At 35.3% G+C, this 18,617-nt stretch overlaps 3 protein-coding genes and 1 long non-coding RNA gene across 4 annotated transcripts; all 4 read left to right on the plus strand.

The window, feature by feature from the left end:
- The first annotated feature begins 2,864 nt into the window (after positions 1 to 2,864).
- On the plus strand, positions 2,865 to 4,757 carry LOC108222486 (7-deoxyloganetin glucosyltransferase). Its single transcript, XM_017396406.2, has 2 exons — positions 2,865 to 3,379; positions 3,641 to 4,757. Exons 1-2 carry the CDS (start codon positions 2,872 to 2,874, stop codon positions 4,573 to 4,575), a joined length of 1,443 nt encoding a protein of 480 aa, XP_017251895.1. The 5' UTR covers positions 2,865 to 2,871; the 3' UTR covers positions 4,576 to 4,757.
- A 1,617-nt stretch (positions 4,758 to 6,374) lies between these two features.
- On the plus strand, positions 6,375 to 11,661 carry LOC108219836 (uncharacterized). The gene is made up of 7 exons (XM_017393377.2): positions 6,375 to 6,815; positions 7,262 to 7,350; positions 7,462 to 7,597; positions 10,256 to 10,351; positions 10,597 to 10,719; positions 10,806 to 11,068; positions 11,167 to 11,661. The coding sequence occupies exons 1-7, from the start codon at positions 6,653 to 6,655 to the stop codon at positions 11,275 to 11,277; spliced, it is 981 nt and encodes a 326-aa protein (XP_017248866.1). The 5' UTR covers positions 6,375 to 6,652; the 3' UTR covers positions 11,278 to 11,661.
- Positions 11,662 to 12,749: 1,088 nt separating this feature from the next.
- LOC135152553 (uncharacterized) lies at positions 12,750 to 14,419 on the plus strand. The gene is made up of 2 exons (XR_010291747.1): positions 12,750 to 12,890; positions 13,417 to 14,419. It is a non-coding gene; the product is annotated as an uncharacterized LOC135152553 (long non-coding RNA).
- A 622-nt stretch (positions 14,420 to 15,041) lies between these two features.
- On the plus strand, positions 15,042 to 18,617 carry LOC108220434 (probable inactive heme oxygenase 2, chloroplastic). Its single transcript, XM_017394207.2, has 5 exons — positions 15,042 to 15,553; positions 16,167 to 16,390; positions 17,262 to 17,369; positions 17,456 to 17,588; positions 18,248 to 18,617. Exons 1-4 carry the CDS (start codon positions 15,070 to 15,072, stop codon positions 17,546 to 17,548), a joined length of 909 nt encoding a protein of 302 aa, XP_017249696.1. The 5' UTR covers positions 15,042 to 15,069; the 3' UTR covers positions 17,549 to 17,588; positions 18,248 to 18,617.

Below are 18,617 nucleotides of genomic sequence, written 5' to 3' on the forward strand. Positions count from 1 at the left end.
CTCTCTTTCGAATTTTGGCCCAATTTTTGAATTTTTCTTTACCATGACGTCTGCTTGTCTCGGAAATTAACGTTTGTTTCTTGTAAACAAGAAGGAATGTGCATAATAACCGATAGGAAAAACCCTAGTTTTTCTTTTTCTCTTTTCTCTTTTCTCTCTAGCCTCTCTATTTTCATCTCCGGCGGGGCTTCCATCAGTTTTCCGGTGGAAAGCCCCAAATCTTTCCGTTTGATTGCTAGTTTTTTATTGTTCTTACTTTTTCATTGATTTCCTCAATAAATCTCCCTTTTCGGGAAAGGTTTTTAGATCTACATCACCGAAACTTTCGATTTTCGTTCTTATTCGTTTCCAGAGGCCTTTTTGGATTTGTGAGTGGATCGATTATCTCTTAAGCGTCGTGTGCAGATCTAATTGTTTTAATTTGTTTTGGTTATAGTTTGATTTCTCTCCCTAGTGAGAGTGTGTGCTTTTCTCTCCTTCTTTTGTGAGAGTGGTTTGGATTCATCGATAAAAGCCTTTTGGGAATTGCATTTGTGGTCGATAGCTCAAACGGAGTTTTTGAAAAAGATGGTGAACACAGAGCAAGGATCTATACATGAACCATCGTCAATTTCAACATCGCTTATTTGTCTCATCTTGGGTATGAAGACAGGCATGTTAATTTTTTCTATGTTTGTTCGACTCGATCATTCTTGTAGATGCCGTATGGCTATTATTTATTGAATTCTCTCATTTTTTTCAAAAAAAGAAGGAATGTGCATGGGGTAACGAAGGCTACTTTCAAGTTACAAAAATAAGTCTTAAAATATTCTTGTTCTTCATAATTAGTTACCAAAAGCTCCTTCAATTCACTCCGACCCAGACTTCATAATCCTCTGTAAACTTTTATCTGATTATCATTTAACATTTTTATTCGAGTATAAGTTTCTTATGCATTCTATATTTATTTCACATTCTTTCCGTTTTTCCTCACCGGATCATGAATATTTCATTATTCTTTTTTATGTTTTTTTTTAACGTAGGAATTATTCTTTTTTATGTTTTTTTTTTTAACGTAGAACCCGCAGCCGCTACCCTTTGGGTGCGGGTAAACCACGAACTCACGTAATAGCCTGCAAATCACGTGAACCAAGGTAAACCGCACTTAAACTCAGGAGGCATAATAACAAATATCACGTTTGGTAAACCGCACTTAAGCCCAGGAGGGCATAATAACAAATATCACGTTTGGGTGCGGGTAAACGTGAACCAAAGTAAACCGCACTTAAGCCCAGGAGGCATAATAACAAATACCACGTTTGATAAACCGCACTTAAGCCCAGGAGGCATAATAACAAATATCACGTTTGGATGCGGGTAAACCACGAACTCACGTAATAGCCTGCAAATCACGTGAACCAAGGTAAACCGCACTTAAGCCCAGGAGGCATAATAACAAATATCGCTCCCTTCGGGAGTCGAACCTGTGACCAAGAGGATACAAGTCCCCTCTTTAACCAGCTGAAGAAGGGAGCCGAACCTGTGACCAAGAGGATACAAGTCCCCTCTTTAACCAGCTGAACCAACCTTGCGGGCTCTTTTTTATGTTTTATTGTCCTTCAACTAGAATAAGTGGGTGAATTTTACACAATATAAACATGAAGGGCATGAAAAGTACGCATCCCTGGGACAATTACAAAGGCACACAGTGTTTTTTCTCTTAAAAAAATCCTAGTTGGGCATTTGACTATTTAATGGATCAAAAATAATTATTTTTACTTGGCAAAAAAAAAAAAAAATATATTTACTCCTGTTTACTACAAAGTATACTCACAAACGATCCTGTAAGAGCAAGTCCAATGCAATTCCCTATTTTCAACCCCTAAAATATTATATTTTAATGGTTACTTAAAAAATTGGGGATCAAAAAACTATTTTGCTCCAACGGTGTTCCCTATTTGATTCCCTATATTTTAAATCTATACATACTACTCAAGGAGAGAGAAAGATTGCACTGATAAATAACACAAAAATAAGAGGAGATATGAGTTGGTGATGACATGGAGCATATAGGGAGTTGCTTTTTCATCCCTCAAATAAGGGGTTGAACTTTCTCTCACCTAAAATTAACAGGGGATAGGGAGTTGCGTTGGAGGAGATCTTTTTGTTCTCAATCCTCAAATCTTGTCCATGTGGATCAAATATAGGTAAGGAATGGGTGCATTGGAGTTGCTCTAACCTCGTTAATCATTTGTAAACTATACCAATGCTCGTTCTGATAAAAACAAACAAAATATTAATCAATCTCTACTTATTTTCTGTTTCAGAATTTTATACGCATCTCCGGCCAAATATACTTCTCAAGACGGATCTAGTCAGAAGTACGGGACACGTGTAATTCGTAAATATTTTTTAATATTTTTTATCATTTTAAATTTTATAAAAATTATAAAAATATTTTTCGGAAAATTTGGAAGTAGGACAAATATTTTCAAAAAATTTAGTTGCTTCAATCCTAAATTCGTGAGCAGTGGCTTGGAAATTATAAAAACACGACATACAACTCTTCACTCAAAGCTCTGATCAACTCTTACTTCAACCGAACGAGGTACGTAGATTACAACGTTCTTCTCCTCTTGTTTAAAACTCCACTTGCTTAACATCGATCTCACCACCTTCGTATTTTTAGCTCACAACTTACATATACTACAGTAAAAATATAATGCATCTTTTACCTGGAACGACTCTGACTATAGACGGGCAAGTCTTGCGTCCAGGATCCCGAAAATTCAGAATCATGTATATTTACTCAGACATTCATCAGTTTTGCTATGTCTTATAGTCGCAGATTGCCTTTAATTTGCTATATACTTTTGTTTAATTGATTGAGGTATGGATTCAAGCGCAGCAGAGAAACAGGCTCATGTAGTTTGCGTACCTTACCCGGTTCAAAGCCACATAAAGGCAATGTTAAAAATGGCGAAACTCCTTCACAGCAAAGGCCTTCTAGTTACATTTGTAAATACAGAGTTCAATCACAAACGTTTCCTCAATTCAGGAGCTCTTCAATCTCTTGACAGCCTTAAGAGTTTCAGATTCGAGACATTACCTGATGGCCTTCCTGCATCTGAGGCTGAGGCCACCCAAGACTTACTTGAACTTTCTCGCGCTGTCATAGAGAACAACATGCTGCCTGCATTTCAGAGCCTTCTTTCGAAGCTCAATGCAGGAACACATAAGGTCACTTCCATCCTCTCTGACGGCTTCATGCCATTCGCGGCTGATGCTGCACATTCACTTGGAATTCCTGTTGTTCTGCTTTGGACAATTTCTGCTTGCGGATTTATGGGATTTTATCAGTTCAGAAATTTGCTTGAAAGGGGTCTTATCCCATTAAAAGGTAAGGTTTTCCAATCTAGGGTCAACACTCGAAACTATCATGGGCGGATCTATTAAAAGGCATTGGGGAACACGTGTCCCCCTAAATTTTTTTAACATCTTTTCATCATTCTAAAGTTTATAAAATTATATAAGTGCCTCCACAAAATTTAAAAAATATATAGGTGATACCTCCCTGAAAACATTGCAATAACATGTGCATGCAAAAGCTATATTAGTATTCACATTTCATACTATCTAGAAATTGTTCGTCATGATGCAGATGAAAGCTATCTAACAAACGGATATTTGGACACCACAATAGACTGGATCCCAGGAATGCCAGATATCCGTTTAAGAGATCTCCCAACCGCTATCAGGACAACAGATCCAAATAATTTCATATTTAACTTCGTCATGGAATGTACTCAGAGAGCAATAAATGGAACATCACATGTACTTCATACCTACGACGATTTGGAACAAGAACTTGCAAATGTCATCTCATCTATGTTTACCAGTGTATACACAATAGGCCCTCAACAGATGCTGCTTGACCAAATGCCACCTGATCAGGAACAGCGTCTGAAGAGCATCGGATATAGTCTTTGGAAAGAGGATAGCACATGTCTTCAATGGCTTGACTCTAAAACAGCTGATTCTGTAGTTTATGTGAACTTTGGAAGCATAACAGTCATGTCTGCAGAGCAGCTTATGGAGTTTGGCTGGGGTCTTGCTAATAGCAATTGCTTCTTCATATGGATCATTAGGCCAGACTTGATAATGGGTGAATCCGAAGTTACTCTAGGTGTTGAATTTATGGATGCCATCAAGAATAGAGGCCTAATTTCAAGCTGGTGTGCACAAGAGGATGTCCTCAACCACGTGTCAGTGGGCGGGTTTTTAACACATGGAGGATGGAACTCAACCATAGAGAGCATATCAGCTGGAGTACCAATGCTCTGTTGGCCTTTCTTGGGAGATCAAACTATAAACTGCAAGTACTTATGTGACCAATGGGAGTGCGGAATGGAGATACCTAATGATGTGAATAGAGATGATATGGAGAAGCTGGTTAGACTGTTGATGGACGGAATGGAGGGTAAGAGAATGAGAAACAGGACTTTGGAATGGAAGAGAAAGGCGAAAAAGGCGTGTGGTCCAGATGGCTCATCTTCTCATAATTTGGACAAACTGGTTCTGCATTTGAAGAACTAGATTGCTAGCACTGATCTTGCATTGTCTCTGGGCTTGGCTTGTTCCTAGCATGACATGGACTTGCATCTTAGGCTTGGCTTGGCTACCTGATTCATTGTTAAATTTTATGAAAGTTCAGTATAGATCATTAAGGTTGGGATTTAATAGATGAAATAATTCGATCAGATTTAGTTTTTCGAGCACTTAATCTTCAGAGATAGATGCAACATGTCTGTGAGCTGGTAATCAGTTGTTTAGAAGAGGTGTTGGTTAATAAATGGTTATTAATTTGAAAGTCATTCTAAAGCCTAAAATTGAGTATGGGTATTTTTTTTGTTAGAAAATGAGTATGGAATTACTAATAGTAGTATTGCCTATTCTAAATTCGAAAGATCCGATATCCGTCCGAAAAATCCGTTACCGTATTCGGGAAAAAGCGAATATAATCCGTATCCGGAATAAAACGGATATTATCCGTATTCGAATCCGGGGTTTGCGGATACGGATATGGATATATGTGTATCCGTATCCGAAATTATTATTATATGTATATATTAATACTTAAATAAATTTATTATTTACTTATATTTTTTATTTTATCATATAAATTTTGAAAAAGAATTAATATTTAAAATAGAAAAGAAACATTAAGTATCTTGCAAATGGAGAAAATGGAACTATCTTCATCAAGCTTTTTCTTTTTAAAATTGTTGCGAATAGTGTTGTTTTGTGATTTTAAGTTGTTAAAATTAATATTTTGTTTCGAAATATTTGGTCTGAATGCCCAAACTTCTGTTAAAGTATGTTATTAATTTCTAACTCGGTATACATTTGATGTTGAACGGTTCAAAATATGTTTTTTTAATTAATCTCAGAATGTATATTTGATTTTTGGTGATGTTTAAAAAAGCGGATACGGATATTATCCGTATCCGGATAATATCCGGCCGGATACGGATACAGATCTTTTTATTCTAAAATTTGCATATCTGTATCCGGATCCGGATCCGATTTTGAGTAGGCGGATACGGATACGGATATGGGCAAATCCGTATCCGTTTGACACCCCTATTCTAAATGATGAACAAATATTTTTGCTAAATATGTTTAAGATTCTTCATTTCAAAAAGAGCCACCCATTTATTAAGATCTAACTATATCTCTTTTTGAAAAATATTTTCAGAAGTATATTCTTTTAGGATTATAAATTGTAATAAAAAAATTCTTAATTAACTATATAAATTTACTTTTTTTAGTCATACTATAATTTCTATGAATGTTATTGGCGTCGCCCTTATCAGACAACAATATTTAGAAAAATTAATAAAATTATAACAAAAAAGAACATAAATAAACGAGTATATAAGATTGACGATCCTTTTGAAACAGGAAGGTCGCTGTCAAGATTTTTTTTTTTGGATTTTGATTTTATGATATATTTTTTTTTTGAAACCAGAATTTATGATATTTTAGTTATAAACTATGAGTTTCTCGATTTAGCTTACTTACGTATACAAAATTCAAAAATTCACGTATAATCTAACATAATGCCGTTAAAAAAGTCAGCGACACACCAATAAAATTTAAACATATCATAAAAAGTATGAAATTAGAACTGAATTTAGGGATCACCATTTTGTGACTTTTGTCATTTCAGAATCTTTTAGAACATACAAAAATCTTCCAAAATCACTTCTTTAAATCCTCAGCAAAAGAAATCAAGATTATAATATTTTTTTATTTTTATTTTTGTAAAATAGGAAAATGTTAAAGAGTGGTTAGAAGGGTTAATCACAAGGTAGAAATCATCATTACAGCCCATTCTGTCTTAAACTCGTTCAATTAATGATTACACTGTTCCTTCTATCCCTTGTTTCTACACATTCCCCACTTGTTTTGATTTATATTCTACTCGATCCACACCAAGAATCTCCCTAACACACCCTTTTCTTTATACATCACTTGGGTCAAGAAAAGGCTCGGCTGTGTTTCATCTTTTGTGTGTGGATTGTATGTATCTTATTAAATTTTACACACACAAGGAGATGATGAATTAGTCCAAGTTGAAGCAGAAGAAGAAGAAGAAGAAGAAGATTAGATGGCAAGGGGAGAGTGGGGGTACTACAATGGGAGAACAAAATGGTGTTCTTATAGGAGAACCACTTTGGTTATTTGTTCAATTAACATTGGGGTTGCTCTCTATGTTCTTCACACTCTTTATAACTCCCTTTACACCTACCCTTTTAATGATCCTCAAAAAGGTGTGATTTTTATGGCTTTTGGTTGGTTTTAGCTTTGGCCCTTTTGTTAGTTTTGTCGGTTTTTGATGTTTGATGCTTGTTTATTCATGTTCTTGTGTTGTATTTGGAGAAAGGTTCAAATTTTGTTGCTTTAGGTTGGGTTTTGCACTGACCCATTTACTTATTTTGTTAATTTATTATGTTTAGTGCTTATTTGTTTATGTTCTTGTGTTGAATTTTGAAAAAGGTTTGAATTTTTCTTGCTTTAGGTTGGTTTTTGCACTGACCCAATTGCTGATTTTGTTAATTTCTTATGTTTAGTGCTTGTTTATGTATGCTCTTGTCTTAAATTTTGAAAAAGGTTTAATTTTTCTTGCTTTAGGTTGGTTTCTTGAACCGATTGATTTGCTAGTTTTGTTGATTTTGTGTTTAATGCTTGTTTTTCCATGTTCTTGGTGTATATGTAGCTGCTAGGTATACCCCTGATCAGGTTAGGAAAATGGAAGAATCAAATCATATTAGAAAAGAAGCACAACCCACTGAGCTTATTAAATTGGTGAGCATTGTTGTTACCCCAATCTAGCTAAAATTCTGTTTGGTAATTATCAGAGTGAAATTTGAATGCATATTATGCTAATGATTTGGTGTGCAAATTGTTGTGGCTTAGGTGGATGAGTTAAAGAAGGATTTTTCACGAGAAGAGAAGAAGCTTGATTTGCCATCACACTTGAAACATCAGGTAATTGATGAGATCGTGCAATTATTGAGGAGCTTGAAGTCCTCCAATGCAACTGTTCAAAATGGTGGGTGCTACTTCTATTTAATTTCTCTCTTTGACATGCTATAACAGTATCATATATTAACTGTTTTGTGTGCTCAGTTTATAGTCAATATCGTTGTTCTGTTAATTAGTTTTAGTGCATCATAGATGACTTTCTATTTGCTACTTGTGTCCTAGGTGTATGCAGCAATTCATGAGTGTGTGTTCCTTTTGTTTCTTTTTCTATTTATCTGTTTTGCAATGTTCTGCTGATAATACAGATTAGAGCAAGATTACAGAAATTGAATTATGTGATTGAAATCCATGGCAGCTGAAGTATCTAAGCTTCCTGGAATATTTATATATTAAATTAAGATTCCATGGATGATATTAATTAGATTAACCATGGTGTTGATATAGAGTTTGAAATTTTCTTATCTTGGAAAGAAATAAAGGGCTTCTTATTAGATAGGAGTATAATAATATATGCATGTCAAACTTGATCCTTTTGTCTGACTATTGACCTTGACTATTGAGATTACGTCTTATAAGTTATAATACAGAACATAGCAGATAGCATCTTAAACTATACACGGGCCTCTGTGGGAAAATTGGGAAAAAGTTGATTTATAAGATGATAGAATATTTTTGTACTGAATACCTTGTTGTGGAGGGTGTTTTATCATTTGATGTTGCAAAATTTTGTCTCTCTGTTAGAACTTTATATGCATATAAGCTTCTATCATGGTTGTTGTGATGGTAACTCGAGTGAACGAGGGCCCGGCTAGCCACTAGCGAATAGTTGTTGACTAATTATCTGCTAGCCGGCAAGTTAAATATATTAAATTTTATAATTCCACTATGTATCATGAAGTTTGTGGTATCTGCATTACCAAATATGGATCAAGACACTGAAGCCAGCGAAAAGCTTTTGCCACTTTGGCACTTTTATATATTATGATTTAGCCCTATAAAACAGCATGTTGTAGAAAATTTCAGTTTTTAAATGAACAGAATGAAAATAATCAATGAAGCGTCTCTCACAGTTCAACAAAACGGACACTGAAGTCAGCGAAAAGCATTTGCCCTATAAAACAGCATGTTGTAGGAAAATTTCAGTTTTTAAATCAACAGAATGAAAATAATCAATGAAGCGTATATAACTTATAAGTTCGTCAACATTTAAGACTGTACAAGGTGCTAAATTACTTTTAGAAATTGATATCAAATGAAGAAGGTATTATTTAGGCAAGTTTGTGGCTTTTGAGCTAGTTTACTTGGAAGGTTGAACTGAAAGACTTCAGTAACTATGGTGTTGTGTCGGAGTGTTTGTGAAAGAATGACTTGCGAGGAGGATTGAGCGGACCACTCTGGATAAAATATTATTGTTTCTACTGTGAGGACTAAGGATTGTTAGACCGCCATGGGTTGAATATCTAGTACTTAGTGTGTTGGATTGATGTTGCTTGCTTCCCTGAGAAGTCTTGACTTTTTTTCGTAGCTGGAAATGTGTTGAAGTTGTCATTATGGAAGATTGTGTGGTTGGGGTAAGGAGATTTTTGGGCATGTTTATTAGGTTTCTAGTAGGTGGATTAAGGCAGGCCACTATGGATTGAATATTATTGCTTCTACTGTGACTCTGTGAGGAGGATTAGACCACCATGGGTTATATATGATTTCTTCTACTTTGTAGTTTTAGTAGAACGGAGAATCTTGTTGCTTCCGCAAGAAGTTTAACTTCCTATTATAGCTGGAAAGTGTGAAAGATATGATTATGAAAGACTGTGTGGTTAGGGAAAGATTTTGGGTTATGTTTAGTAGGTTTCTAGTAGGTGGATAAAGATGTGCTAGTCACTCAGGTGTATTCAAGTATGAATAGATATCTCTTTGGGAACCTATTACTGAAGGCGTCTTCATGTCAGAGAATCATTTGAAGTTAAATTTTTTTTTTTTCTTTTGAGACCGTTGGAAGGAATTGAAAATCTACAAATACATGGAATTAGATGCTGTGGAAATGTAATGCCGAGCCATGTTACAAAAATGGTATTCTTAATTTTTTTAAGATTATCTTTGAATTGATGCATGTTGATAATTGTTTGTATTCTTTTTAAGTCCTGCAAGAAATTAGACTTACTCCTTTAACTAGTATAGTAGTATAGCTTGGGCCTATTTAGAACACCTGCATTTTACTAGGAAGATTATTCTTTTCAAATCCGCTTATCAAAGCAGACTTACTTATACTAGTGAGTGTTATATTTTTATTCTTTTGAGAGTGATCTCAACTTACAGGGATTGGAATAATTGGTAGTTGTTTCATATGTGGATATTAATATGAATTGCAACTATAAATGAGCCATAACATATTAAGTTCCCACTCCGCCTGACAGTAACATGCGGTGTCTAGGATTTACTGTTTGTTTATTTTTATGGTTTGGCAGGATATTGCTTTACTGTACACAGTGTTGAACAAACAGTTTTTCTTAGTCTTTTAGTTTATAAATGCTATTTACTTTCTCATTGGTTTGTTTAGAAATTAGAGTTGCTTTGGGGTTAGCAGTTATAGCAATAGTACAAAATTTCAGTTGTGGCTCAGCTTTGGTCCTCGTATATTATGCGACTATGCGTCCCTTACCACGTAAAGTATTCATGTCTGTGCATTTGTTGTGTGTTATAACAATTTCTTTTGTTTCTCGATAAACAGAAGCGATTGAAAGATGGCGCAAGCAAAAACTAAAAGAAGCTAGAGAGTTGGCTCGGGGAAATAGCATAAGTCCAACCATTCTGCCCAAGGAAGCAAGTAAATTTTTTTTCTCTTTTAAAAATTTTGTTTTGTCACAGGTGTGTGCTTACTTTACATTATATCTGTTGCCTCCTGCAAAATAGAAAACTTCTATGTATCTCAATGAGGGGCCCTTACTATACATCGAGATTATTGCCTCTTGCAAAGTATAAAAGAAAAGAGATAAATAAATAAAAAATTCTATGGAGTCTTGTTCGAATGCTATATAGAGGTTCTCAATGTTTGTGGATGTATGCTTGTAGAAATTCTTGTTAAAGCATTAAAGTCTCGCTGGGATGACTTCAGAGATGAAATCGGTCTCTGGATACCTGTCGCCATTCCTAACAAGGAACATGATGACAAGCCTGAGGGTGAAGAAGAGTTTGGTAATACATATATATATATCCTTATATATATGTATAGTTCAAAAGTTTTGTGATGTATGAATTAACAACGAACCTTTTCTATCCAGACAGCGAAATATTAGCTGGCAGGCAGCTTCCTCCCGAGTGCAATACCGAACGTCATACAGATTATGGTGGGGCAGCTGTTCGCTGGGGCCTGACCCACCATAAAGAGAGCGCTTACGACTGTTGTCAAGCATGTCTGGATCAAGCAAAAAATGCAAGAGAAGGCGAAAAGCGATGCAATATATGGGTATACTGCCCTTCAGAGGGGGGATGTTACTCTCCGGATATATATGAACACAAACAGCAAGAATGCTGGCTAAAATATGTATGTTGATTAATATCTTTCAAATGAAGTAATTCTCATTTGAACATGCACATTGCTTCATCGTACTAATGAAATCATTATACTCTGTGAATCGGCAGGACGAGAAACCCCAAGTAAGCTTCAAGGACAAGTATTCCGAATCTTACAGAAACTCACATCCAAATGCTCCGCTGGTTGTTCCGTGGGTAGCTGGGATTGTAAGTGTATAATTTGGCCTACCTTAGGATGAAAGCTGACAAAAACCCATTGAAAGCAGGAGGCACGAGAGTTCTTGTCTCTAGGCAACAACGGGTGTGGTTTGTGAAGAACGCATGCTCTTACTTTTCTTGTTTCTTTCCCCCCTGTTTTTTGCGATACAAGTAGGGGGGGCTTACCATTGGTTTTCCTCAAGTTGGAGAACTCGGGGATGAGATGATCTTTTTGGTTATGAATGTAATCTTATAAATTTTAACGATGGGATAACAAGCATGCGAGTATTATTAAAGTATAGAGTTATTATTGTTTTTGATGATAGTACATTTCCCTTTCTGTATAGGAATATTCAAACTTAGAGAGCTTCCATTATATATCATGTTAGCACTGTTCAGCTTCCAGTCACAGCAGTATTGTTAAGAGGTACTTTACTCTAATTTAATACCACCTGTTCTTTTGGATCATGTATACTCTTAAGTCTTACAGTATATATCAACAGTCGTTGTAGAAATGAAATGAGAATAGGAATTACTAGAGTTATTGATTCAGGTATTACCTGAATTTTTTAGATAAATAGAAGATTTTTAGTCAAATCAAGTGTAATCAATGAATTGATGTTTTTTTATTAAAATTTATCGGGAATATTTTAATACATCCCGAATTTAATATATAAAACTTAAATGAGTAACTAATATTAAAGTTTATTAATAATATAAATTATCTTATTAAAATATTTTATAATTTTTCATGACACAAGTTTTGTGCGGAAAGAATAAAAAAAGGAAATATTTTCTCACATAAATAATAATTATTTATTTTTTCTCACATATCCTGTTTTCTCTATATTATTTAACTTCTTGACTTTCGTTATATTTTCCTATTTTTTAATTTTTGTATTAATAAAATTATTATTTTAATTAATTTTTTTATAAATTAAAATTTTAATCACATATTTTCATTTTTGAAAAATAAAATCTGATATAATAATCTACATGAGATACGTGTTAGAAAATAGAGTACAAAATAACTAAAACAATAATGATTTCAATATTTATTTATTTGTTTGACCCAATCATGAATCATTACACAATCATTAACACAATCACACATCCTCCTCGGCAACATCATTATCAACCAAACCAAATCATCTCTCACACAACAAAACTCAAACCCAAACTCAAAAAACACAGAGAGATGAAGCAGAACCAAAACAAACCCTGGAGTGTCTATGACACAGTCACAAGCAGGCCCACCACGCCAGATAATCTAATGGCTGACATTAACTCTGCAATCTCTGCACTAGAATCCAGCCGTTCAATCACACTTCTTGACCCAAAAAACAAGAACCCTCAAGCCCCTGTTACAAAACCAAAGACCCAAAATAATAATAGTATTAATAGTAACAATAATAATACTAATGATAGTTATGATGCTAAGTTAGCTGATGAGTCTTACAAAGCTGGGATGGCTTGTTTGGCTTCAGGGAAGCTAGATGAGGCTGTTGAGTCTTTGAATACTTCTCTTTTGAATTGCCCTCCTGATAGAACTTCTGCTGTTGCGAAGCTTAGGTCTCTTATTGATATTACCTCACAGCAGCTTCCCTCCGCCTAGATGACTTTATTCTTGATGGGTATTTCTTGTTTCTTCCCTTAATTCTTGAATCTTGATGGGTATTTATTTGAAGTTGGGAACTTTTTTCCGGAACTGGTGAATTATGTGTGTTTATTGAATGAATGTTTTGATGATGTTGAATTGTATTTGCTTACATTTTCTTGTAATCTTGTTATGCCTTGGCCCTTGAGTATTTTGAAATTATGCCAGTATGGTTTAAGTCTATTGGGAGAATTTTACTATGCCCCATAGAATATTGAGTCATGAAAAAAAAAGTATATTATGTTATGATTCTGTGCACATTTGAATAATAATGGAATTGTTGTAAAGTTGGATTTTTACGATGCAGTCATTGCCTCATTAGAAAAAGTACATTATGGTATGATTGGGTAAACATTAGAATGATATTGTGATTGTTCTAAAGTTCTGATTTTTAGGATGTACATGGCCGTTTTAATGATTATTGCGGTTTAGATGAACAAGTTTGCTATGATTGCCTCTCGAGTTTGGGCTTCGTGTAACTCCATATATATTGTTGTCTGCAGTGGAGAAGTATTATATGTAATGGATGACACTCTACTTGATGATGTGTAAAGGACTGTGGAATGCATCTGGATTCTTCACACTAAGCCAAGTAAAAGCATCATTAGTGGTGAAAATTGAGAACATTGTGCATTTATGTTGATTCAGAGAGGCATATGATTACTGCATACTGTCTCTGATAGTAAGTGCATGTGTAACTGCTGAGTAAGTTCGTTTGAATCTTATATGGAATTTTGTGCAGTTAACAATTTTGTGCATGTGGTGTGGCGTGTAGTCACAAGATTTATCCCAACAAATTACAAAGTTAGTGGTGAAACATGTTCAAGTCTCTCCCTTGAGTCCCTACTAACCTTTCTGTGGTGTTTATTTGGACATAATGATGCTCTCGTGTTCATCTGCACAAAGTTGTTGGTTTTTGGAGTACAGTTGGGACTAGGGGAGTATAATTGGATTACGAGGTTTTGAATGAATTTAGGTCCTTATTAAGTGCTGCAGATTGCTGTCTTCTGTTGAACCATTTGCAAAGGACTATATGTCCACACTGGAGTTTTGATTCCTCTTGTGGCAGCCCCAAATCCAGGGGCCAGGATCAGGTGCCACGGGAAAAGCTAAACAGCCTGTAAATTTTCCCATAGCACCCGATCCTGACCCCTGGATTTGGGGCTACCACGCCTGGAATGGTGCTGAGTGTAGGACCTAAACCAGGGAGGAACACAACTTTGATCAATGTCGCTGCCTGTCTTTGAAGCTGAAGATCCTTTTGCGTGGATGGTGGAAAAATGAGGTAGGCAGACCACCGAGTTGGTTGAAGTATCCTGGAGCTGGTGCAGCTACTATGCAAACCAACAGGATCTTGTGGTTAATCAAGCTATTAGGAGCTCCAACACAAGGGGATTCTTTGTTTAGTTCAATTAGTTCTGAATGTGAATTGTTGTAATCTGATTTAACAGATGTTTCTTTAATTTCTATTGAACGATCGACTAGTCAGAAGACTCAGAACACTCACTTTCTTGTTCTCAGGGGCCTGTGTTCCTCTTAATGCTCCTGCAACTTTGTCGAATGTTCTGTTCTAAATCGCCATTTAATCCATGTTCTGAATTGATCAATCCGATTGATCCTTGATTAATCATTGTTGCGTGACTTCATCGATTAAATCCGATTCTAGTTTTTTACAACATTGGTTGAATGTAATAAATACTGATCACAAAGATGATGAGGGCTGCAAGATGCAGTTCTCTATGTCAAACGCATAAACGCATAATTTCTAAATTTTAAATTTGGTAACAAGTTCTAGAAATAAAAATTAGTGTTCAGTATTATTATACTCTCTCTATTTCAAATCTTTTATCTTATTTGATTTTTTTTCTCAAATTTATCAAATTTTGATTAAATATTGCACATAAATAAAAATAGATATGTAATAAATTTGTCTGAATGAAAAGTACATTTTCTCAATTTTAATATGTATTTTTCAACTCTTGTGACATGTCATTTATCAGGTAGCCTCTTAAATTATTTTTTAATAAACAAATATTACAAAAATGCCCACCGATAAATAGAAAAGATGACCTAATTGAAATAGTTCCGGGTCGGATCAAAACCACCCAATTAAAAGCCAAATTATCCCCGGTTTTTGTTGCAGAAACAGAGTGAACATGTGGAGCTTTTCATCTTCAACCTCCAACTTATTACCAACCCTCACATTCTTACCCAAACTCAACCAAACCTCGTACTCAAACCCAAGACTCCCCAAACCCCACTTCATCTCATGCTGTTCAGACCTCACCACTTCACCACCATCCTTCACGGACCCACCGGGGCCCACCCTGCCCCCACCTGTTCTCAAGAAGAGGAGAAGATACAGGAAACTATACCCAGGTGAAAAAGAAGGCATCACTGAAGAAATGAGATTTGTGGCTATGAAGCTTCGAGAAAGTGCTAAGGCTAAGCCTAGGGTTAGGACTTATCCTGGTATTAGTGAAGTTGAGGATAAGAGTGAGAGTGAGAGTGAAGGGAGTGGTGGAGAGGGGGAGGAGACGTGGCAGCCCACTGTGGAGGGGTTTGTTAAGTATTTGGTTGATAGTAAGCTTGTTTTCGATTTTGTCGAAAGGATTGTGGATGAATCTAGTCATGTTTCTTGTGAGTTCTTGATTCTTTGTGATGTTTGCTTTTCGGGTTTTATGGTTGTGTTTGTTGATTTTGTGCTGTGCTAGAATTTACGGGAATTTGGTGAAACTGGATGAATTAGGATTATAATTTTAGCAGCGCAGTCTTATTTGGATTAATTGAATTATTTTTTTGTGTGTCATTTGGTTTTCTTGTGCTTGTAAGTATGTTCGCCTGTACAATTTATTTGTTGGTACATTATTGAATATCTGTTGGGAATTGCTGAATAAAGTAGCTGTGCAAAAATTGATGCTCAGCAAATAATAATCTCAAATTGGTAAAAATGTGCGACAACTACAAGAATCATGTCGTTTGTTATTCAATCATTTGAGAATGCTCTGTACATTCCTTTTGTTTTGCGTGTATGTGTTATTTATATCAAGTAGAATGAGGAGGTTGAATCTACTTTGCGGTATTCTGATCCTGCCCTGGCAATTTAGTCTTGTAATTTAGACTTTTGGGTCTTTAATGTTAGTAACAGAGTAAAAATTATAGTAGGATTTTGTATGTTATTTATTAATTTTTGTTCATCTGGCTGTATGATTTTGTTACTTTTCATTCTAATTATGGCTATTACTCAATCCAGATGCCTACTTCAGAAAGACCGGATTGGAACGATCAGTTGCTCTTTCAAAAGATCTAGAATGGTTTAGTCAACAGGATATTGTGATCCCTGAAGCAAGCAATCCTGGAGTTGCATATGTGAAGTACTTGGAGGAACTTGCAGAGACGAGTCCCCCATTGTTTCTTTGCCATTTTTACAACATATACTTCTCACATATAGCTGGTGGTCAAGTTATAGGAAAGCAGGTTTTATGGCTTACCTTTTAATTTTTGATATACTTCAATGCATGACTCTGGTTAGGAATTAAACTATAAACTGTTACATTTAGGTTGGTTTGATGTGAAATGGCTCGTAGACTTGCAAATGTTTGTACATGAAGTTGGTTGTACAAGTATTAGCCTTCTTGCTTTATAACTTATAAATATCGTCATTGACCCCTGTCCTTGCATGCAAGTTGTGTCTTACCATTTGATGTTGAAGTTTCTTTGTAATTATGCTAGATAAGCATGAATTTTGATTATGCTATAGCTCAGTACAATTTCAGCAAGCGCTCCAACCCACCCACCACTATACAAAGGTTAGCTCAGTGAGCTGAAATACGAGGAGCCTCAAGTGTGGCTGAGGCAGAAATTTTTGACTATTATAGATAATAGAATTTTAAGATTCGTATAGACGACTACAAAATAAATTGCCAGTTTTCATAGCAATTTGAATTGCGAGAATTTTAACAAATAAAATATGGAAAACTTCATTTTTTTAATTTATACTATCAAATCTCTATTTGAGTAGAGTTATAGGTGCCCTTGTATAGATATTTAGGTGAGCTTTAAAAATTGTTTCTCCCTTGACATATATCATTTAATAGGCCAATTGTAAATAACAAAAAAAACTTTACTGCCATGAGCAATTTAATTGTAGATACATAGATTAGTTGTACCAATTCATTGATTAAATAGATCAGCATTATGTCTCCTTGCGACGATACTGACAGCAATCTTAAATGTACATAAGATTATATGATAGCGTGACTGTACTCTTTGAATTACATATGATTATATGATAATGTGACTGCACTCTTTAGAGATATCCTTAGCTTTATGGGTATATTTTTTTCAGGTGTCTGAAAAGATATTAGAATCAAAGCAGCTGGAGTTCTATAACTGGGAGGGGGAGTCGGAAGAGTTGCTGAGAGGTGTACGGGAGAAACTCAACATGCTAGGAGAGGTTGGCCTGAGATTTCTGACAACTAGACTTTATATTTAAGATTTATGATGTTTACTTTGCATTTAAGTACACTGTGTTTGTTGCAGCACTGGTCTCGGGATGAGAAAAACAAATGCTTAAGAGAAGCAACGAAGGCCTTCCGTTACTTGGGACAGATTATTAGACTGATCATATTATAGAATAAGATCTCAACATGGGAAACGCCTCCTGTTTACAAAGGTGAGTAGACTACTAAATAGTTGTAGACCTCAATAGCTGTTTCTTGTTTTCTCTCCCGAGGCTATAAGAATGTCTTTTCATTTTTATGGATTTAATGTTTTCGGCTCAGGCGAATAATGAAGATCAGTGGTCTCTTTGTCTATGTTGAGATATTCCTATTTTAGCACATAAAATGTCTGGAATGAACTTGTATTTTTCTTGATTTCCAGATTAATTAAAAAATTTGATTTTTGATCTTTTTTGCTTTTATATATTCAAGTATATGCAACTCTGGCTTTGTCATCATCTGCCAGTCAACACTAATGGGTGCAATATAGTGCAATTTATTAAGAAGAGTATGATTGTGAATCAAAACACTTCTGAAAGTAGCCAGTTTAGGTTGCATCATTAAGTGATACAGGTGCTGCACCATCATGCACCTTGTGCTCTGCAGTGAGATCCCAGGAGAATTTGGATATATATTCGATCTTTTTGAGCAATAGCTAGATTATTTTTTTATGGTGATACTGATAGATGTCCAATCACTCTATACTTTGTTGACTTCTTTATAGGATTCCATATGTTTCTCTTTTACAGATATTTGCTGTAAACACTTTAGTTACTGATTAGAGATGGCTAATATGGATTATTTATCTTTTTAGTCTTCTTCCTTTGATCAGGTAATGAAATTCTACTCAGCACATACTCAGCCCTTTGGCATTAATGGAGGTGGAAATTAGCCACTGAGCAGTTCCTGGTAATTGATCAGTGCCATGTGATCATCAACTTTTTCAGAAGACCCTGACCAGTGTCTTAAATACAAATAGTGGTATCCAGAAGTAGATCACTCAGAGCAACCATCGTTCAATTAAAACACCTCCGTCTCTGAATTGTCTACTTGGATTGAAGGTAGTAAGTTATCTTTGTTGTCATCAAGATCTCGGGTGAGTGCTCACCGATTAACTATATAATTCTAAGAGATTAGGAATAGATTAGCTAATATGTACAGCATGCTATAAAGTATCACCAGTGAAGATCCACATTTATTTA

Source organism: Daucus carota, chromosome 5 (assembly GCF_001625215.2).
Source record: "Daucus carota subsp. sativus chromosome 5, DH1 v3.0, whole genome shotgun sequence".
Classification (NCBI taxonomy): Eukaryota; Viridiplantae; Streptophyta; class Magnoliopsida; order Apiales; family Apiaceae; genus Daucus; species Daucus carota.